Source organism: Trichoderma harzianum (genome assembly GCF_003025095.1).
Source record: "Trichoderma harzianum CBS 226.95 unplaced genomic scaffold M431scaffold_6, whole genome shotgun sequence".
In the NCBI taxonomy this organism is placed as follows: domain Eukaryota; kingdom Fungi; phylum Ascomycota; class Sordariomycetes; order Hypocreales; family Hypocreaceae; genus Trichoderma; species Trichoderma harzianum.
Window position 1 is genome coordinate 1403941 of NW_020209254.1, and position 21829 is coordinate 1425769.

Genomic DNA, 21829 nt, shown 5'->3' on the forward strand with positions numbered 1-21829 from the left:
CCGGACGGGATAGCGCGAATCAACTGCTAGGTAATAAGCATCGGCCTCGCATTGTACGGAGTACGGAGTCGTTCCCCACAACTGCGCGAGGCTGCTGAGGCACATGTCAAAGGCGCACACTTGCATGCCACTCGACGGTGACAGTGGTTCGTTTCCTCGTGGTTTGTGGTTCTTCAAGTGCATGTAAGTACAGGTAGCGCGAGCGCTTGGGGCAAGTGGCTATTCGAGCTATGACAAGCGCCATGCACGAGAAATTCTATCTTCACTTCATCTCATCTTTCCAGAGGCTCTGGTTGTGCTCCTGGAATCACAGGGTCTGATATTTCTGCGAGGTTGGACGTGTAGCTTCCTTGCCCTGGCCTATGAATATCAAGGCAACTCATGCTAAAAGCCTGTTTGAGAGCCTACCACCCAGTAGGGGATACTGAAAGTGTCCAGGTGTAGTACATGGTAACCAAATGCTACACACGTTTCTTTGTACGAGCAGAAGAGAGGTCACATACGAGTATAGTAAAGAGTCCACAGTTATCACATCTCACAAGAGCTCGATGCAAAAGAAAAGGAGAGCAATATAATCTATAATGACGGACAGGGAGCGTGCGTTCCTCGTCTGCGTTCATAGGCACACGTACTCGTACGTGTAGGATGATGATGACCCGGATAATAGGCCTATCAGATTAGCCTCTTCTACTATATTGGAAAGGCATGTGCATATGCAGCAAGGGTTGTGGCTTCCAATCCGTCGAAACTGGTAGGGCTGGTAAGGGGATACTCGAGCTCCATAGTAGATGCCGTACTTGCATTTTAGTATAGTCGTCAAGTCATTGTAACTCGCAATCTGCTGCTCAGATATATCATATGTAAATGTTGGATTTGATGACCAGCAGGGCTTGCTAGCAGGACAGGGACTCGATTTGATCCTTAGAACCTGGTTCAGTGTGGCATCAGCTTCCTTTCCAGGCCCTCTTCTTTCTCTATCAGGTTTATGCATGAGGTGCCTGTCTGCATGACGACAGGGCCGAGTGATTGGTTGCACGTCCCCTCTAGCAGGGAATACCCAAGGTTCCCTGCCTCGACAAGCCTTTTGATGCTCTGCCATTCGATGCACTGACGTTGCTTGTCTTCATCCAGCCCCTCCGCCCCTCTTGACGTGCGGATACGCAGCACAGGCCTTGTTGCTTCTGCTTCTACGGCTACGACTGTACGAGTTTAGACGACTAGCCAGGCAACCGAGTGATTCCCCGCCGCGCTTGGATCTGCAGAAGCTCCCTTGCTCTTGGTGTGCTCAGATACAAGTCGAGCCCAGCCATGCGAGTGCGTCAGTTGCATCTGCCGACTTTCAAGCCACTCAACCTGCGGCCGTTGCGCGCGCACCGGCATCGTGGGTTTGGCTTTGGCGGTGTCGAGTTGCCACCTCTGCCACCCTAGGCGGAAGAGCGCCCCCCCAACTATCGCCCCCGCATAGCTTTGGCTCGTTGTCTGGGCAATCTTACAACAGGAGGGAAGCAATTGAACACGCGCGAGCTGTGTTGATGCTAACCTAGTGCTAGCAGTGGTGGTGCTACAGCAAAAGTGCTGCCTCCCTACGAAGCAGACAGGGTTTATACTTGCAGTCGTGCCATCCGCCTGTCAAGTCAGGAGCCAGGATAGGATCCAACAATCAGCGTTGCTGCTTCTCCCAACACAGGGCTAGCCCTGTCTGCCGCATCAGCAAAAGCGCGAGACAATTGAAATGGAGGTTAGGGATACTGCAGTAGTACTGTGCTACGCTGCACTGCCGTGGAGTTGGTGTTCTCCAGTACGAGTACAGTAGCACATCGCCCCCAAATGTTTGTTGATTGATTGTCTAAAGATAGCCATTCATCGTCTTTTCCTTCGGCAGTGGCCGACGGGGCTGGAGGATTTCCTCTGCCAAGCTGGACCGGCGGAAACTTCCGGCAACTTACATGGACGAGTACTTTGCTAACGACGATACGTGACACACAAGTTGCAACAGCCTCTTGGGGCTGAGCGGCACGCTGACGAGATTCGTTTCCTCCTCTTTTCCCCCCTTCATTCAGCTCGCTTAACCACCCAAGCCGAGGCATCTTGCGGCGAACACAACGTGGTACCTACGGGATATTTTGCTGCTCAAGCAAGCAGATTAGGTATTACACTAACTGTTCATGTTATCTCTTGAGCGCTTCTTAATCTAAGCGCCGATATAGAGTAGTACCCATACTACCTGTACGAGTATTACTCCGTGCTACCCTCCGAATTGCTACCAGGAAGCGTTCAACACATCGACGATATGGAGTGGGGAAGGCTGCAGAGGGCTGACCCTCGCCACGCGTCGCAGATATACGAAGGAGCGTATTACCTTACGGCCTTATTCCTCCGAGCATTATCCGCGTATAATCAACTTAGACCACATGCATTCAAGGTTCTTTCCAAGATGAACAGTTCTCTGTCAGTGCCTGTATTATTACAGGGGGAATAAACGATCTATGGTTCAGCAAACGCCTCCATTTGGAACGACTCCCACACGCAGGTAGAAACAAGCAGGCAGCCGCACTCATTACATGTGCATATTGTTACGGTTACTTTACGGCACTGAGAACAACCACGGGGATTGATTTCAGAAGCAACGTCAACCAACAGATGGTGCTGGAAGCCGCTCCAATTGGCGTGCCGGAAATGAAGCTGCTTTCATGGGAGCACGAAAATTGGCTACCTGATACCACCAATGACGAGGCTCAGGCTTCTTCGATGCCAATCTCTGCATTTTCTGCCCAATTAGGAACCTAGCGTGCCACTGTTTGCAGGACTTGGACCCGTTAATATGGGTACGGAGAGATACGTGCGCACGATATTCGGTCCTTTGGTCCGTATAATGAGACAGTGCCTTTTACTGATGCTACCACCAGCGTCCGCTTGTTGGTCATATTGCATGGGAAGGGTGTGTCCCGCCGTTCCGATTTGATAGGCAGAAGACAATGGAGCCATGGTTTGAGGCGCGGAAGGGCGGCAGAGATGAAGGGGAACTCTCCAGAGCACGCGGGAAATTTCCAAGATGGACGACCCGCTGCCTCGATGTTCCTTGAAGAGCTGGCCTGCTTCTCGAATGGGCGCAACTCTGTCCCCCAAGTCGCTCGAGGCCGCGTCCGCCCGGCCACGACTAGTGCTCCAATGAAGCTGCACATCACCCTCCCACCACCTACCAATTACGAGTACGGCAGGCATACTTGTGCAGATCACTACTGCTAGTACATACATGGCATTGTCTATGTCTGGCCTGGACGTTGCGAAGACTCGGCACTTGGAGTAAAGGGTGGTACTCGTAGGTTCAAAGCAGTTGCTGCACGGCATCGCGCTGCCCATCCCTGAGGACTGCAATGTAACTATCCACACTTCACAATCCATACTACAGTACTCCGTACAAATCATGGTTTGGGGAAAACGAGCATGGCCCGGGCGCCGTGCCGCTCGCTTTTAGGCTTTACCGTGTTACACAAGCCAATATTCGCTGCTATGGACCTACAACTTAATCCTCCCGGGACAAGATACGCTGGACTAGGGCTGGAGGAATGTCGTTGGACAAAAGGGCGAGTGAGCACGCTTCTAGCGCGGGCAGGGCTTCTAGAAAGATTTTCCAGCAACTCCGCCGTGCCGAGGCTCAGCGCCAGATGTGGCAATGGATGAGTCAAGACCCCTCCCCTCGCAAAGCAACTGAATGCAACAGTTGCAACTTGGCGCATCACCTCCTCTGACTCGCCTAAATGATTCGGCGAATGCAGCTTCAGCTTTCTCAGCAATGGCCCGACTTTTCCTTATGTCAATCTCGCATGGAGAAGATGGCAATCTTGCTAGATTGTCCTTTATGCTGGCTCAGAGCAGTCCAGACGCGAAAGTCCGCCCTTTTTCGGCCGTACTTTTTAGTATTAAGTTTTAGCTACTAAAGCGATCGCGTCATCACGGGCACAAAGTTCTGCTTGCTCAGCCAAAAGGCCACCACTAAGCCTTCGAGTACAGGTACTGGGTCGCCACAGCATGAAGGCTCATCTCGCGCTTGTCTTGTGGCGATGCGGTGTGGTAGCGAGTACATTTGGCGGTAACGAAGCACCATTTGCTCAAACATGCGGCGTCGATGCTAAACTCCCAGCTACCTCCTAGTAGGTGCTAGGCTGTGGAAGCATTCCAAACTTGGCGGTCCTCTATTCCAAAATACCGTTGCTTTCCAGACACCTTGGCTTTGCGCCATGGACAAAAGCGGTGATGGGGGACTGGAAGGGGGGGGGGGGTGTAGAAACAGCACGGCACGCAACGCTTCTCCCTCTTTGTTGCAAGGCAAGGATGGAGAGAACAAGGCAAAGATGAGAAAACAGGCTCGGTGAGCAAAGACAGCAGACGGGCCTGGGATGGGATGAGATGGACATCAATGACGAAGTATGGCGCCAGCGTGGCAGCCTCGTGCTCAAACTTCGGCCGTTTTATCGCACAGGGCACATTCCCTACCTACCTGTACGACTACTCGTACAATACCTCCATCCGTTTCTGCGAGATACGAGACGATACGACGAGGCTCATGCTTTCTTCTTTTTGCCATCATGACGAACCACTGCAGTACAGGGAGGTACCTTGTTTGAACGGGTACACGTACATGTACTTTGTATTTGGCCCAGCAGCTTAATGCGCAATGATACCATTGTCCGCGACAAAGATCCCCTGCAGTAGATCAGCGTCAAGCGCGCTTGTGCGGACAGGACAGACAACAGCAACCATCACTCTATGCCTGGACTGGCATAGCAGTAGCATGATTTTAGGAGCATGCGGCGCACAAAGGAAGGATTCAAGAGGATTTGCGGGCTCCAGTGCCTCGACTGGCGATGCGAGATAGCCCGCGATTGCCTCTTGCGGCTGCTCACAAGGAAGCCCTAGTACCGAGTTGGAACGTGTGTTGGAGCCTCCCCTTGCCGGAACTACGGATGTCGGTGCAGACCATGGCCATGGTTCCTCTCACAGTTACGGGATTCCAACTTTGGTCTGCATTAAGTCCAGGAATTCCGGGGTTCTTGGATATAATACAGCAAAGTCCACAAGTGCGTACAAGGCAGCTCCTTTACTGCATCAATATCTTAGTCTACCTTAGCTGTATCATCCAATCCAGCAGATAGAGAGGGAGGTTGTTATGTGTTCTGTTCTGAGCACGGCATCGGCAGTATCCAGATGCTCTTCAACTCTAAACTCCGAACAAAAGACAAGTACGAGTGACTACTACGTGCAGCCAGCTTAGCCCGCAAACTGCCACCCAACCCCTGTACCCTGTACATATTCCATATCGAGCAGTCACATCTCGCTAGAACAACGTGACGAAGCGAGTTGCAAAGCCCTCAACCCCAAACGCCGCATCTAGGATACCTGTACCTGTTCTGTTGTCCGTAGTAGATACGAACTTGAAGTATTCCAGCCACTCCGATCTTTGTCACCGCGGCTTTTTGACACCTGCCATTGCTCTTGTTCTCCCCCCGCTTGCTCCATTCATCACCAGCAAGACTCTGCCCCGGTTTTGCGCCGGCACGGAGGAGCGTTTCTGACCGCCCGCCAAAAAAGCCCCCCCTCATTACTAATGGTCAAACTCCGGGAAGCTTGGACTCTCGACAATCTCCATTGCCGTCCCAACTTGCCTCCACGAACACACCCCCTCGTCTCGTGCGAATACCCTGCATTGTCGCCCTGAACCGTCGGCCGATCGCCCCGCGTCAGGACCCCGAATTATTTCCTCACCAGTCTAGCTTCTGGCTTGTCCGTTGTCCAGCATTTGCAGACAGAGAGAGCCTCTCCGCACCCTGCGCACCGCATCCTCCGCTCTCTGACATTTGAAGCCGCCCATACACAGACCAAAGGCAAGATGGCTGCTGCGGCCCTGGATAACGCCAACCCGACGATTCTGAGCGCTTCTCAGCTCCCAACTCGGCAGAAACGGTCGGCTCCGCGCAATGGGCCCGACTGTAGATACTCGGACCTGATTTTTGCGAAGCCGTCGTACATGTCTCGGCCCTTCTTGCAAGACGACGACATCCGGTATCAGGATGACACAGCGGCGGCAGTGGCCTGGTCCCGCTTCGGTGCCGGCTCAGGAGCTGCTGCTGAGGTCGATTTATCGGCCGAGCCCATCGACGAGCAAGAGATCTACGGTAAGACTTACGACCCCCAAATGTTTCAACACAACTTTCGCCTACTCGGCCCTCCGTCCACCCTCTTGCTTCCTAGTTGATATGTCTTTTTGATCCGTGCGTCTACGTCTTTTTCCCCTCGGGGTGCCCAGTCGGCGTTTCAAACTGAGGACCGACGTAGCCTCCCCTGACATGCCAAACCCATTTTGTCAAAATCATGCCACCCGCTGTCAATTCTGGGGGATTTGCGTGGCTCTAGCTGCTTATTTTTGGCTTATTTGGGTTGATGCCCATGACCAACAAGGAAAATGGAGGAGAAGAAACGTCCCCTGCGCAAACGGGAATAGCGAGCTCTTACCCAAAACTTACATCTCGGGATGCCCTTGAATCTTTCTCTTCACATTACACTTGCTTTGACTCCGTATGCTGCTGGCAGGATTTGACAGTGCTAACATCCATTTCCCAGACCTTATTTCTAGCATAACGGATCCCGAACACCCCGTATCGTTGGGTCAACTGTCCGTCGTCAACCTCCCTGACATTCACATTACTCCCTCTCCGGCCCTCGGAGTGCCAAGTCCGAACACCATTGTCCAAGTCACGGTCGAGCTTACTCCCACCGTCACCCACTGCTCTCTCGCTACTGTGCTTGGGCTTGGCGTAAGGGTCCGGCTGGAGCAAGTGTTGCCTCCGAATTACCGCGTGGAAGTCATCTGCAAGGAAAACAGCCACAGCCAAGATGATCAAGTGAACAAACAGCTTAGCGACAAGGAGCGTGTCGCGGCAGCTCTGGAGAATGACTCGCTGAGGAGTGTCTTGGACAAGATGCTGGAGTCTTGCTTGGAGAATTGAGTTGCTCAATCTCGAGAGAACAAAAACCCGGCGTTCAAGGTGTTGTGGCACGCTTGGCTCAAAGCGTGCATGTTAGTGCACGGTATTTTGTACCACCACCTCTATCCAGTGCTCTTGGGCCTCAAATGGCCTATTCAACGTTTCGTGATATTGCACCCATGCACAGCATATAAGCATGGCTTTCGGGGGTGCCACCGGGGGTATCCATACCAGATTATCCTTGGACCCAAGTCTGTCAGCATCTGAGAGGCTAGATGAGAAAGCTCTGACCACAGTGAGAGTCTTTGCTCGCAGCATGGCTGTAAGAATCAGCCGCAAGAAGTAGTAGCTACTAGCAACTACTGCTGGAAGAAGCAACTACTATTGCCGGTGGCAACTACTACCGCACTGATACTCTTAAAACAATTCGAGTTGGCCAAGTTAGCTGCATGATATTCGCTGATAACCGATGGCGGTCTCAATGGTAACCGATAAAGGCGAACGCCAACACCCGCGGCGAACTGGATCGGACAATTTTTTGAGTGTTTCCCAATAACCGGACTCTATGATTCATGATTTGTCTTGTTCGTGTTTTCTTCTTTGCCCGTGGGGCCGGTGGGAGGTTGGTCGGCCGCTTGGACGTCGCGTGCCCTGACTTTTTGAGAATGATGCCTTTTTGTCAAGGTGTTATGACGTTCAGACTGCATGGGCTGGAATTGCCTAAAGGGCTGTCCTTGGTTCCATGGAGGCCGATCGCAAGCTGCCTTTTGGCTATGGAATATGGTTGCCTAGAACAAGTGTTGCAAATGAATATACGAATGAAGAATTCTCCGTCATCGGCCCAAAGCAAACGGACCGTATCCCGTGACTGCCAACCCAATGCATCCATGTATCATCATAGCCCATTGCAACCTAGGGAATGAAGCTTCGTTGATGGGCAAACAGGGGTGCCTCAGATCTGTGGAAGTCGCCGAAGTTGAATCTAGAAAGCCATCCATCGCTCAACTTGGCTGGCTTACATCAACGCCTGTAACTCTGCACGAGCTTCCCTGCAACAATCTGGAACCGCTAAATGCCGACCTGACAGCCTATTACGGCTCGATCCAATGTCATCATGCCGGCAGTAATGCTAGCACGGTACATACATACCATGCTGGGACTACCTAACCTTACAGTAAGATGCCATAAGCAGTACGCCATTTTCGACAGGTTGACAGGACTGAGTGAGCTGAGTTGAGTACAAGAACGTTTACAGTGCGAGTTGCATAGGCGGTGAACTCCGGAGAGAGAGAGAGAGAGAGAGAGCCAGACTGACTGACTGACATTGGTTGGTCCGTGACATGATTCAAGAATTGACAGGTCAAGTCATATGCAGCAGGGGGCATTGCGGCAGAAACCCGAGAAGTGAGAAAAATAACTTTTTTTTCTTTTTCTTTTTTGCACGAACTCCTGCATGAAATGGGGGGCGTAATACTACAGTACTAAGGTGCGAATTGCTGTTGGTTGTTGCTTGAGCTGCTGCATCTGCATTTGCATCTGCATATTCGTACAGTAGAATGGGAAAACTGACATTTGCAGGGGTGTACGTATGTATGTACGAGTATCTATTCGGCAGTAGTGTAAACTGTCCTCTAATAGAAAAGTCTGAACGAAACATTTCGGTCTTTTTAATTCATGCTAGGCTGGATGGCTCATGGGGTACGTGTTATCGCTGACTCGCAATCCTGCCCTTTTTTTCTCTTGGGATGCCCCCAATCCATCCTTTTCCCTTTTTTTGCGCAATGTGGAGAGCGCCCTTGTGCTTCTGCTTCTGCCGAACTGGGGGCTCAATTCTCAGATAGGATTATACCGGATCAATCAATTGGAATTGTGATAGATCCTTTCTCCCCCCTTGGGCTTTTTCATGATGGGATCACCGGCATTGTACCGGTATTGCGACGCTGCCGGATCAGGGAAAATGACGAGGAGCAGGGCTCGATTTGTGTGCTGCTTGCTAGGTAGCATCTATCTGGTCTGGGCTACCTTGCCTTGCTAGCAGGATTACGACTGTAAATTGTATACAGGAAACTAAAGCCAACGCAGAAGCAGGGCATGGGCCCCCGTTTCCATATAGCGCTGCAAAGGCGCAACAGAGGCATCGCCATTCTTCCACCAATCACGAGCAGCTAGCCAGACAAATAAAACATTATCACGATAATCATCTAATAATCTTTATCTTCATTAAGGTAGATGTGAAAAAAAATCAAAATCTAACATCTGCGCCTTGGCCGTCATATATACCAACGTATTCAACTTGCTACTCGTTGACGGCTCTTGCGTTTCCCATCTCCTCCTTTCTTCATCCTCTTTCTCCCACTTTTTGCTTCCAGTCGGTTTAATATCCCCTTCAGTACACTTTTTACCCTTCCTTAAATTATATAGCGGATATGGCAGCATAAATAGCACAGCGTGAACCAAGTCACATTTCGTGATACGGCGTAGATTCTCATCATCGTTGAAGACTCTACGCATCCCCGAGCATCCCGCTCTCCATCAGGCTCTGGTAGAATTCTGGCTCCAAGAACGTCTTGACGCTGACATCCTCGCTGAGGCCCTTGCGCCTCCTCGTCTTGAGCACAAAGTCTCTGGCCGTGGCCTGCGCAGAAGCAGGTTGAAGGGGTCTTGTGACTTGGTCTCTGTCAAGCGGATCGCCGGGCACGATGCTCCAGCTGTCAAACACCAGGCTGACCATGGAGCCACCCTGTGTTTTGATACGCAGATCCGTCTCAAAGCCAAAGCTGTCGATGACGGGGAGGAGGCCATTTACGCGATAGAGGGGTGTGCCAGCGACGGGGCCGTCGGATAGGACGTGGCCTCTGCGTCTTGCGAGCACATTGTAGACCTCCATGTAAGAGTCTTCCGGCCCGGTGACTGACACGGAGTAGACGGGCTCCATTAGACGAGGAGAAGCCATGAGGAAGGATGAGTAGCATGCTCTCCGAGAAGTGGGAATGATTTGACCACCACCACGGAAAATGGCCTCGTTGGCCAAGACTACGTCTGTGACCTTGAATTTGGTGTTACGGATGGCTGTCAACAGCTGTTAGCGAGTGGTCGCCTACACAAATATGGCGTTTGAGAATTGGGAAAACAGTTGGGACATACGCTCTTCACAGAGGGGACCTTCACGAGTGGCCCAGCTGAAACCCTGTCTGATGGACTCTTTCACGGTATTCAGCAGCTTCTTGTCGACCTGATGTAAAGAAGAGAAACAATCGTTAGCGAGCTTGTTCAAACAGAATCCCAGCCTTTCATTTAAAACTTACCTCAGTAGGCAGGGTGTCGTCCTGGAGGATATTTGGCCCCATCTCGTCAGGGCCAAATGCCCAGATACTTCTGGCCGCCAGCTTGTCCCAGCCGTGGTTTTCTTCAAAGAACTTGGCCGTTTTTCGAACTGGATCCCGTATCCTGACAGCACCCGTCTCGATATCCGTAGATATGCCCTTCTCTAGCTGCTCCGCCACCATGGTGATTTTGTTCTTCTTGTTCGGCGTGATGGCGTAGCATTTTGTCGCCGAAGTCTCCACCACAGTCTCACAGAATCTTGTTACCGGATCTGATACCTTGATATCCATGTCGGCATATAATCGCCGCAGGTCGTGCAGAACGCAGTCCATGTAGAGCTCTCCGGTTCCCAGGATGATGTGCTCGCCAGATTCTTCGACTTTTGTGTTGATGAGGGGGTATGACTTTTGGACTTTGCGTAGTCCGTCAAGCATCTTGGGGAGCTCAGAAGGGTTGATGGGCTCGACGGCCACTTTGAGAACAGATTCAGTAAAGTGAGTGACAGGCCTAAAGATGAAGGCATCTTCATCATCCTCCAGTTTAGGAGGGACGATTGTCGCAGATTTTACAATTGAGTTGTCTACGCCGCCCAGCAGTACCAAGTTGCCTGCCGGGACACCGTCCGTGGGAATGTTGTATCTTGTCTCTGCAATGAAAACTTCGGCAATGGAGGCCATTGTCATATCTTCTTCATCGTCGAGGGAATAGCCTTCGCCGAGAACTCTCACCGCAGCACCAGGTTGGGCTGTACCACTCAGAACACGACCAAACGAGTAGAAGCCCTTTGCGTCGGAGGTGTTGAAGAGCTTTGTGACGTGGACTACCAAGGGGCCGTCTTGGTTGCACGTCTTCATTGACTCCGCAACCTTTGCATCCAGAGGACCGGTGTAGTATCGCTCCAGTAACCGTTGTGCGCCCTCTGTGGGCGAGGGGATGTGCTTTACAACCATGTCGACGAAGCCCGATGAAGGACCGAAGAACTGCTCGCATACCAGCTTGAGGATGACATTTGCATCTGCCTTGTATTGTGACGGCTTCAGCTCAATGCCAAGGGAAGCCAAGACTAGTTTCAGCTGCTCGGGGCTATCGCTGATGGAGTGGGTGAAGATTTTGTAGATGGGTTCGAGAACGAAGTGGACAAAGGATCTAGCAGATCTGTCTTCTGCCGGTTTGCGGGTGAAGTTTCGCTTCTTTGGGTTATAGTAAACATCTCCCCATAGTCGCTTGGCAAACTCTTCTGCGTTGATGTCGCCAAAGGTGTCTGTGTACATCTTGGCAAAGGAGGGCAGCGTGAAGCACCATCCCATGTCTGTGCAGGCGAATAGAACGTTGCCCTTCTCAGGACTTAGTCGCCGTGAGGCTGCTTTGGTCGGGATGGTGTTGGCAATGACTGTGTTGACCTCTTCTACAACATGCTTGAGCTTGAAGTAGGCGTCCTTGGGAGGTAGCTTCAGCTCCAGGATCAATCGATCTACCTTGTTGATGATGAGAGTCAGGGGAATATCTTCTAGAACAGCGTGCTTGATGATCTGCTCAGTATTGACCTGGACACCCTCAACCACATCCACGACCAGACACACGCCGTCCACTAGTCTAGAGGCCGCTGCCACCTCATCAACAAAATTGACGTGGCCAGGGGTATCAATAATGTTGAAGAGGTGCGACTTTCCCTTGGTACTTTGGAGAACAAGACTCATGGGCGCAGCCTTGATGGAGATTCCCCGCTCTCGCTCCAACATGTGGACGTCGGTGTATCGTAGGGCCTCATCACGCTTCTTGCCGACTCTCCGCTCAAGCCTGTCGGTGATGTCATGAGTCTCTAGGACAAGCATGTCCATGAACGCCGTCTTTCCATGGTGCAGGTGGCCGGCCAGCGCAATGTTCCTTGTTTGCTCGGGGAAGTTCATCAAATCGGCCATGAACTCGCGATCGAAGTAGACGGGAGGCAGGTCGACCTCCTCGATGTTGAACTTCTTCTGCTCGACCGGCGCAATGATGGGCTCCGTTAGAGGCTGCGCATCTTCCTCTTCTACTCGCGTCTCGACGTCGGCGCCGTACACCTGCTCAGCGGTGGGGTAGTATTGCTTGTCCTCATGGAGAATGACGGCATTCGAAGGTCCATCTGCTCGGGGCGCAATCAGCCATCTGCTTTGCACGTTAAGACGTAGATCGGCCTACCATCGAGCTCCATCAGCTCTTGTCCAGTGACACTGGGCGCCCCCTCGTGCTCATCGTCGTATGTATAGTCGCCCGCCTCTTCTCCAGCCTCGGACGCTTCCTCAGACTCAACCTCCTCCCCAATGAAGTTTCCGAACCTTGGGAGCTTGTCAGCAGCGCATTCAGAGCAAATCTTGTTTTCGAAAAGAAATTAAATCTTACTCATCGTAGAGGTCATCCATTTTGTCGTCGGTCTAGTCCAAAAGCCAAGGTCAATGGCGGGCGACGAAGTCAAGATGCTCAAGACACGGGTATCGTCGCAAGTCGCGTGTACCTGCTGTACCGACCGCCTGCCTGCCTTGTACCAAAACGGGTCTCTAGCAACTTTTTTTCTGCAGGCAAAGCTGGCGGGAGCATATCACGTGGCGATATGCAAGGCTGAAGCATTATCGCATCTTATCTTATCGATATCAATAGTGTTGCTCCATTCAAATCTTAGTCATCAAGTTCGATGAACATTCAATTTTAGACGAGGTACGGAGTACTCCATACTTCGTATTGCTGCGTACCTGTGTACTCGCGCATTTCAAACCGATTCAGATTTATTCAACCCAGGGTGCAATCTACATCTTGCGTGCCTGGTTGACGGCTGTGATATGAGCGTTATCTTGATTACTGAACGTATTATTGGATCGGAAGGATTGAATAATTGTCCGCACGTCCTTTGTTAAATGACACTCTGCACGGCAGAGATGTTTCTGACAGCTTTACGGATACGGATACGGGAGGCCCTGGCTCGCATCTTCCTAGCGTAATCGCTCAGCCCAAGTGGAATTTGTCGAGATCCAGATTTCTGCGATTTCGTTCTCAATGGGGTAAAACTGATACCTATCAAAGATGGGATTTATCAGCAATCAGCAAGGGGCCGGTGTGTTGGTTTGAACTCGCATTAATATTGCTCAATATCAAAGGGGTTGAAGAGCGTTGACGGCCAAAGTAGTTGTGAATACCAACATAGGTACTGCATACATGCCCCCCTCCGAATCTCCAATTCAGGTGCCTGGGCGTTTGCTAGAATAAGGTACCAGTGGACCAGACAGCTTTGGTACTCACTGCCCAACATGGCAATTCCAGTGGAGCGGTGAGGTGCAATTCCAGCTAGTATCCAGCCAATGCTGCTTGGATGCGTGTAGAATTGGGTGCCATCGAACCATGTACTGGGTACATGTACATGTCCCTGGTGCATGGAGGGGTCCCGTCCCTCTTCCAAAGAGCCGAACAACGGCCACTAAGAAAAAAATGTGCCCCTCCGCCGTCACTCGGCATTAGGATAGGACAGGATACCAAGATACTAAGTACAGCAGCTGGTTGCACCATCTATCTGTGTCTATCTGTGTCCATTGCAAGATCCAATCCAACAGGCCCTTGTCGTCTTCGTCTTCGTCATTTCATCTCATCTCCATCCCGTCCAGCCTCGATCCTGCGATCCATAAATTTCTCACCCTCGTCCAAGCACGGCCTGTCACTCCATCACTTGGCCTTCTCTGCCTTGCAATCTGTTGGGCTGGATTGCACTAGTATATATACCCCTTTGGTCTCACGCCTCTCCCCCATTGTCAACTCTTTTCTTCTTCCCAATCCATCCCAAAGCCAGTTCAACTCAATTCAACCCATTCTTTTACTTCAATTCCTCCAAACTCCTCCAAAATGTCTGGCCTTCCCCCCGTTTACATCGTCTCAGCCGCCAGAACCCCCGTTGGTTCTTTCTTGGGGTAAGAGATTCCTGTGCCATCTAACCCCCTTTCTTGAACGCGGTTCAGCCTGATGCTGATAATTCGATCCAGTTCTCTGTCCAGCCTGAGTGCCACCCAGCTCGGTGCCGCTGCTATCAAGGGTTAGTCTGCTCTCCAGCACCGTGGCCTTTTGTACCTGATCCTAACAGCATCACAGGAGCCGTTGAGCGATCTGGCGTCAAGCCCGAAGATGTCGAGGAGGTCTTCTTCGGCAATGTCCTCTCCGCCAAGTAAGACAAACATGCCACGAACCCCACGCTCGATCAGACAGATGCTTACAGTTCCTCTTATAGCTTGGGTCAGGCTCCCGCCCGCCAGGCCGCTGTCGGTGCTGGCCTTAGCAAGAACGTCATCACCACCACCGTCAACAAGGTGTGCGCCTCTTCTCTGAAGGCCGTCATCCTCGGTGCCCAAAACATCATGCTCGGTGTCAACAACGTCGTCGTCGCTGCCGGTGCCGAATCCATGTCCAACACCCCCCACTACCTGCCCAACCTCCGCACCGGCGCCAAGTACGGCGACCAGACCCTCGTCGACGGTGTCCTCAAGGACGGTCTGACCGATACCTTCAAAAATGAGCACATGGGTCTCCAGGCCGAGCTCTGCGCAGACGAGCACAACCTCAGCCGTGAGGCTCAGGATGAATATGCCATCAACACCTACAAGAGGGCTCAGGCTGCCACTGAGGCCGGTCTCTTCAAGGAGATCGTCCCCGTTGAGGTCAGCGGTGGCCGAGGCAAGCCTCCCGTTGTCATTGACCGGGATGACGAGGTCAAGAACCTCAACGAGGCCAAGCTCAAGGCTATGCGCCCTGCCTTCAAGCCTGACGGTACCGTCACCGCCCCCAACGCGGCTCCCCTGAACGACGGTGCCGCTGCCGTTGTTCTGGTCTCTGAGGCCAAGCTCAAGGAGCTTGGACTGAAGCCCATTGCCAAGATTCTGGGCTGGGCCGACGCCGAGCGTGAGCCCGAGCGATTCACCATTGCTCCTGCTGCCGCCATCCCCAAGGCCATCAAGCACGCCGGCCTCACCCCCGAGGATGTCGACTACTACGAGATCAACGAGGCCTTCTCCGTCGTTGCCCTCGCCAACATGCAGCTCCTCAACCTCAGCCCCGAGAAGGTCAACGTCTTCGGTGGTTCAGTTGCCATCGGCCACCCCCTGGGTGCTTCTGGTGCCCGTATCCTCTCTACCCTGACCTCCGTCCTGGCAGAGAAGAAGGGTAAGATTGGCGTTGCCGGTATTTGCAACGGTGGTGGCGGCGCCTCTGCTCTGGTCATCGAGAACCTGCAGTGACTACCCACCCCTGAATCAGCTTCCGCACTGGAGGCATCAAAATTATAGCATTATGAATATATGAGTGAATAATTAAAGCGAAGTGGAAAAAGGCTTGGCTGGGCAAAGAGATATAGACCCGCCCGCAATATATACCGCCATAGACCGATATGAAATTTGGCTGGGCTGGAGTTGGATTATACATAGGAAATATTAAATGAAAAAAACAAATTATTCAAAAGTTTACACCTGCATGGCTCTTTAAGTGATGTCTAGTCTTCTAATAAGCAGATATCTAGGGGCCCCATCCCCCGAAGATACCGGATAGGTAGATAGAAACTTTTGAACTTCTCACACTACTAAGCTTACATTGCTACGACGAAACGACTCCATCTTCTTAGTAACAACCCTGCGTATCAATTGAAGCTACACTGGAGCTACATGTACAGAGTTTTCATGAGCAGAAAAAACATAACGTAACCTAAGTACAAAAGTAACATTGCATATGAGAAAATGAAAAAGCGCGCTGCAAGATGAACTACTTAGCACAGAGCCCACCCACGTTGATATCCATCCATCCCATCAACGGCGTCGAGCCAGTCCTATTTTTCGTTCGAAGTGCTCTTGCCATCCACTTCGCCTGCTGTACTTTTGTTTCCTGCAAGACATTTCTTTTTCGGTTTTGTAAAGCTTGCAGCCATTAGACGAGAGGGAAAAAAAGTAATAAAAAAGCAAAAGGAAACATAAAATCAAGAGTGCAACCCAATTCCGCTCGAAATATGCCTGCAGAGTCCTCCTTTCAAAGAGAAAAGGATAGAGGGAGAGAAAAATTGCAATGAAAAAACAAGAGCAAAAGAGTGGAGGGAGTCTGCTTCCCTGGAAACCATAACCCATGTCCCACATCCTCACTAGAAAACAGCTGGACGGATTTCCTAATCCATATCCACATCCTCATTAGAAACAGCCGGAGAAATTCCCTCGTCCATCCACTTGCGAAAGTTCTTGTTCTGCTCTTGGACTTCCTCGGGGCTCATATCCTTGGCCCACACTGGGTTGTGCACCATCTTCTCAAGAAGCTTCAGCTCGCGAAAGTTGCTGAGCGTCTTTGTAAATTTTTCGCGCTGCTCGCGCTGCTCCTTGGACTTTGGCGCTTGGTCGTAGATGAAATACTCGGAAGTACCAGGTGCCCAGATCATCTTGGAACTCTTGAGGCAAATGCTGACAGTCAGGTTCTCCTTATAAGACACAGGTTTGGGGATAGCATCCTCATCAGAGTCGGACTCTCCAGAAGGCAGATTGCGAGTGAGAACAACCTTCTGCAGCTTCGATCGAGGAACGCCTTCAGTAGGCTCGACTCGAATGAAGGAAGAGATGTAGTATTGCCACCTCTCACGCAGACGCATTTCATCCATGTAAAAGGTCGTCTCATCTCGCTGGAGCCATCGAATGGTAGCTTCTGATTTTTGAGGGAACTAGAGTCAAGCGTCAGCAGACAGAAACAAATAAATATCACATAAAGCCCCATTTTTATACAACTTACCCAGCAGATAACAAACAGGTCGCCATCCTTCACACATTTCTCAGCGAATTTTCTCGCACTGATTTCAGTCTGGTAGCTCGTTTCCTCTCTTTCTCGGTTGGCCATGTACTGCTGGATAAGATCCGGCGTCTTCTCTTTCGAGTCGAGGCTCTTGCAAGTCAGAGCCAGACGGCAGAGAGTCTTGAGCAGATCTTGAATAGTATACAGCTTCCAGCCGTTCTTCAAGTAATAGTGTCGCATGACATCCTGGTATCGGTTCTCATCAATCTCGCCAGTAATGTAGTCCTCGATAAGCTCAAGAGTCTTGGGCCAAAACTTGGCAGGCTCTTCATTGGGTTCGAAGAATGTCATGTGGTTCTCAGTGAATCCGAGATCTCTGGCAGGCTTAGGCTTGTTGAGGCGGCGAATCTCAAATGCAACGGCTTCCTTGCTGTCTTTGAGATCCAGGAGTCGCGAGTACAGCGTTTGGAAGATGCTGAAGAAAACAAACATGGTTTGGTTGCAAAAAAAGTTATACCACGGGCGAGTGAAAAAGCCATCTGCCTTGAGCTCGCCATCGGCGTCCAGGAACGCATTATCGCTGTCTCCGACCACGACTGGCTTAGGGATACTTGGCATCCATCGCTCGTTCGACACCTCGGGGACGGCAGAGTCGTCGTTAGCATCAGCCATCTCTTCTTCGTTGGCAGATCCGACCTCGGGAGTCGTCTCCTTGCTGCCAGAAGCTGCGCTGTCCTCTTTCTGGTTCCGTGGTTTGCTGCCGTTTCGGCCAGGGTCAAGAACCCCTCTAAGGAGATCACCCTTCTTTCCGTTGCGGCGACTGCGGCCGTTGGTCAGCTCAGCCGGAGTCTGGTCTTCAATCTCCTCTTCGCCAGATTCAGGCTGCATCTTTGGGACTCTCTCCTGGACCACGTCTTCGGGGAGATCAAAGAAGGCGGGGACAAACGTCTCAAAGAAGTCGAGGATACGCTCCTTCTCTTGGCCGCTGTGCTGCCCATTGTGCATGCTATACAGCATCATCAGGCGCAAGAGGTCGAGGACAACCTCCTTGTCCTTGAAATCCCAAACAAACTGGTGACGAGGAGCTTTGCCCTTAAGAATGCGCTCGCGACGTTGCTCTTCATGCTTGGTCTTGATAACATCAACCAGATGCTTTGCCGTCAGGTTCCTCTTATCTGTTGATTTGACTAGGATGCCCATGTGGTCCAGACTCTTCAGGTGCATGTTGTGCGTTTGAGCATGCCACACCTTTTCCCACTCTCGCTGCGAAAAGCGCCACTCTTCGTCCTTTTGCTTCATACGAGCTAGAAGCACAGGGATTACGTCGAATGGGTTGGTATACATGTCATTGACGACATCAATACCGCGCTCTCCATAAATCTTCTTGCATATGCGCTTGAAAATAGAAGTGCTTTGGCCAGCAAGAGCGGAGGGCATGTGAAATGCCTCCCTTTCGGCCGGGGACATTGCAAGCATTTGCTGAGCAATAGGCTCCAGTAGTTGGATGCACTTCAGGTTTGCTTCAATGTTGAAGTCGTAGTCATGGCGCTCTTCTTCGATGCGATGAAGGCCCTCTTCAAACTGGTTTTTACGGTGAGCGACAAACCCAGAATCTTCACTAGCCCAGGTTGGGTGCGAAGCCCACTCGTCGTTCAGGACAGAATTGCAAAGCTCATCACGGCCGCTGCAGGGCTTAAGGCGCTCCTATAATAACATGTATGTTAGCTGACTATGGACCAGATTGAAGTGCGTTCTTCGTTGCGATTGCTTACCCTCTTTGGCAGGAGTCTATAGCTTGGGCCATATCCGCGGCAGTTGCTCAGGGACACCTTTTCAAGCGGTGGCGCAGGCCTGTTGTCGATAACTACATCCTGGGAGTCGACGCCAACAAATGCCTTCCAGAAAGCCATCAAATCTGGGCTGGCACCAATGAAAAGGGCACCCTTGTGATAAAGAGTGTTCTTATCAATGATGTTCTGGCTGAACAAGTTGCACAGTTTCAGGAATTCGTTCATCGAAGACCGATTGCTGAGGAATTTCTTAACCCGCTCAAAGAAAGCAATCTCTTCCTGGTTTGAAGTTGCAGGGGAACGAGGGGGGTAAGGTTCAGGCATGACAGGCGTAAGGGTGGGCTCAATGGAGATGCCATCCCCGCTGCCTCTCGCGTGGCTGAGTTTCGGCCGCTTGCTGCCGTTGATATTCTGCGGAGGGATGCGGGTTGCAACGGGGGCTTCGGTAAGAAGGGCGCCGGGAGTAGGGGTTTGCTTATCAGTCCGCGGCCGCTTCTTGTTGTCCTTACCGGCACTGACAGGTGGGGGAAAGCTCCCCAAGGGGGGCATCTTCTGCCCATCCCTCATGCCGGGTTGAGGCGTGTGACTGGATCCAGCAACGGCGCCGTCGTCCGGACGACCAGGAGGTGCCCGAGCTTGGCCAGCAGACTCCGGCAAAAACTGCTTGAAGTCTTCTAGGAGATCCGGTGCCGAGTTGAAGAGGGTTGTCACTTGGGCATACACATCTTGGATCGGCTTTTGCTCTCTCTGGTAAGTCTGAAGAATCTCAAGGAATTGTTTATATATCTCCGGCTTATCCTGAAATCGGTTCTAAGCCGAGTTGAATTAGTCAAAAGCTTTCGAGCCGACACTCTAAATATGAGCACTTACTTTAATCTTATTGACATAACTGATGGCATGATTAAACTCAACGGGGCCGCGGCGTTCCATGTTTGCCGGATTAGCAGCACCGCCATTGACTGCGCCTGGACCAGAAGTGGGCATTGGCGTGTGAGCATTCCTCGCATTTGGTCCGCCAGGCGGGCCAGCACTTCCTGGCATCTGAGGGGGGTTGCGTTGTTGGTGACCTCCTGGGCCATCAAACGCACCTTGGGTCGCAGCCTGAACGAACAAATTTGCCCCATTCTGAACCGGGGTACTAAAGGCAGCTTCTGGGCTCTCAATACTGTGCTGGGGTCGCTGTTGCCATTGGCTTCCACGTTCGGGGAACAAGGGCTGGCCACCAACTGCAAGCCCATGGCCATCAGGCTGAGGCCCTCGCCCAGCGATGGACTGGACTGTAGTTCCCATAGGAGTAGTGACTCGAATAGTATTAGGGTCATTGCCGGCTCCACATTCTATCCTGTATCCAGGAGGGAGGAACGTATTGAATCCTTGGATCAGATTTGGATGCCCGGCAAATAGTTCAGAGACTCGGTTAATCACCCCTGGTGTATCAATCCTGAATGCATGTCAACGTTTGAAATCTGCTAGAACCCTATACTTTACGTACGCCTGGCTCTTAAAGTCTTTCATAATGTCCAGAAAACGATTGTAAACATCAGGTTGGTCGTGAAACTGCACCTTGACTTGGTCAAGATAGGTAAGGGCATCCTAAGGAAGTGAGAATGTCAGTCACCAACCAGTAGAAACATTGATAACACAAGATTAAACGGCACATGAAAGTGATGGTAAAAACCCCAAAGCTTGGTGTTGTCGCGACAGGCCAAGATTAGGCGTTCACCACCGCCAACGAACGCTGTGACTACGTCTCGTGTCCCGGCTGGAAAATCGAGAAAAGCCCGCGTTTGGAGAGCCACGGGGTCAACGACACTGGCCAAAGGGCGACCAGAGGGTAGTGTGATGGCCACCGCAGGGTACTGCTGCGGTCCATCCATGGTGACAGTCGAGTTTGGGCTAGCGCCCAGCTTGTGTACAATGTTGATGGGATGAAGAGTGAAGAGGATTTATGCAATCATCGCAACGCACGCAGAATTCCGTTGTAGAGTAGTGATGGATAGGGTCTGAAGGGAGGGTAATGGAGAAAAGGATGCTGGTGTTTGCAAGAAAAAAGAAAAGTAAAAAGTGAAAAGGCTGAGATGGAGAGGGGAAGAAAGTACAAGCAGCTGGAGTGAATCATATCTGCTCGTCACTTTGGGGCGGCTGGCTGCCACTCTCTACCGGTTGTCCCGCATGCTTCGGCTCCATTCACTTCACCTTGCGCTCACAACGCTTAAAGAGGAAAGAAAAGGTGAAAGACAACTGAAGATCGAAAAAAAAAAAAAAAAAAAGTCCCGTCACTCACATTTAAAATGGGCTGCTGGCCCTGTGTGATGCCACCAGGCATTTGGTGCCCACCAGGAGCTACACCAACCATGGTAGCATTTTGCTGGCCTCCCCGGCCTCCATCCTGCTGATGTTGAGGCTGCAGAGGTCCGCCAAATATACCGCCGCCGGGCGCCGCCTGTGAGTTATTGGGAGGAGGTTGTGTATGAGAGATCGATGCAAACATCTGGTGTTGCCCGTTCGCACCGCCTGGCCCGCCGTGTTGGATCGGTCGCCCATGCTCACTTTGTAAAGGTCCGCCAAAGGTGCCCAGGGGCCCCGACGGAGCGCCAAGTGAGATGGGAGGCGCGTTTCCATTATGATTTGCGAGCAGTCCTCCGGGACTGTGGATGGCACCGGAGATCCGCGATGCCACCGGTTGGTGAATGGGGATTGAGCCCGCGCTGCTCTGGTGTGGTGCCGGAGGGTAACGGTCGCTATCTCGTTCTCGTTCGCGCTCTCTCTCTCGTTCTTGGTCGCGGCGAGCCATCTCTTCGTGCTGTTGAATGGCGCGGTGTCGTTCATCCATTTCGCGCTCCCGATCGTACGGCGCGCCGCCGCCGTGGCCGTGGAGATTCTGGCTGTTCATGCTGATCTGCCGAGAAACATTTTTTATTAGCAAAATTCAGGAGACAATCGATGACGGTTTCTCAAAAGGCAATG

The 21829-nt window shown here is 51.7% G+C and overlaps 7 protein-coding genes across 7 annotated transcripts; 2 read left to right on the forward strand and 5 right to left on the reverse strand.

Annotated features, from left to right (window-relative positions):
- Positions 1 to 2627: 2627 nt before the first annotated feature.
- On the reverse strand, positions 2628 to 3569 carry M431DRAFT_433552 (hypothetical protein). The gene has a single exon (XM_024915121.1). It carries the CDS (start codon positions 3424 to 3426, stop codon positions 2776 to 2778), a length of 651 nt encoding a protein of 216 aa, XP_024774598.1. The 5' UTR covers positions 3427 to 3569; the 3' UTR covers positions 2628 to 2775.
- Positions 3570 to 5744: 2175 nt separating this feature from the next.
- On the forward strand, positions 5745 to 7040 carry M431DRAFT_433631 (hypothetical protein). The gene is made up of 2 exons (XM_024915123.1): positions 5745 to 6173; positions 6619 to 7040. Exons 1-2 carry the CDS (start codon positions 5888 to 5890, stop codon positions 7002 to 7004), a joined length of 672 nt encoding a protein of 223 aa, XP_024774599.1. The 5' UTR covers positions 5745 to 5887; the 3' UTR covers positions 7005 to 7040.
- Positions 7041 to 7428, reverse strand: M431DRAFT_433563 (hypothetical protein). The gene has a single exon (XM_024915122.1). It carries the CDS (start codon positions 7299 to 7301, stop codon positions 7077 to 7079), a length of 225 nt encoding a protein of 74 aa, XP_024774600.1. The 5' UTR covers positions 7302 to 7428; the 3' UTR covers positions 7041 to 7076.
- Positions 7429 to 7546: 118 nt separating this feature from the next.
- M431DRAFT_482100 (hypothetical protein) lies at positions 7547 to 8325 on the reverse strand (the record flags this gene model as incomplete). The annotated part of the gene is made up of 4 exons (XM_024916012.1): positions 7547 to 7754; positions 8003 to 8112; positions 8133 to 8211; positions 8237 to 8325. The coding sequence occupies 4 exons, from the start codon at positions 8323 to 8325 to the stop codon at positions 7547 to 7549; spliced, it is 486 nt and encodes a 161-aa protein (XP_024774601.1).
- An 843-nt stretch (positions 8326 to 9168) lies between these two features.
- On the reverse strand, positions 9169 to 12811 carry M431DRAFT_508345 (hypothetical protein). The gene is made up of 5 exons (XM_024919096.1): positions 12687 to 12811; positions 12486 to 12622; positions 10289 to 12429; positions 10128 to 10215; positions 9169 to 10052 (listed from the first exon to the last, which is right to left on the reverse strand). The coding sequence occupies exons 1-5, from the start codon at positions 12704 to 12706 to the stop codon at positions 9487 to 9489; spliced, it is 2952 nt and encodes a 983-aa protein (XP_024774602.1). The 5' UTR covers positions 12707 to 12811; the 3' UTR covers positions 9169 to 9486.
- A 1013-nt stretch (positions 12812 to 13824) lies between these two features.
- On the forward strand, positions 13825 to 15784 carry M431DRAFT_508346 (hypothetical protein). The gene is made up of 4 exons (XM_024919097.1): positions 13825 to 14236; positions 14309 to 14358; positions 14415 to 14487; positions 14551 to 15784. The coding sequence occupies exons 1-4, from the start codon at positions 14172 to 14174 to the stop codon at positions 15551 to 15553; spliced, it is 1191 nt and encodes a 396-aa protein (XP_024774603.1). The 5' UTR covers positions 13825 to 14171; the 3' UTR covers positions 15554 to 15784.
- Positions 15785 to 16464: 680 nt separating this feature from the next.
- Positions 16465 to 21755, reverse strand: M431DRAFT_495158 (hypothetical protein; the record flags this gene model as incomplete). The annotated part of the gene is made up of 7 exons (XM_024917330.1): positions 16465 to 17004; positions 17073 to 18776; positions 18845 to 19672; positions 19733 to 20303; positions 20355 to 20455; positions 20521 to 20721; positions 21147 to 21755. The coding sequence occupies 7 exons, from the start codon at positions 21753 to 21755 to the stop codon at positions 16465 to 16467; spliced, it is 4554 nt and encodes a 1517-aa protein (XP_024774604.1).
- Positions 21756 to 21829: the final 74 nt, after the last annotated feature.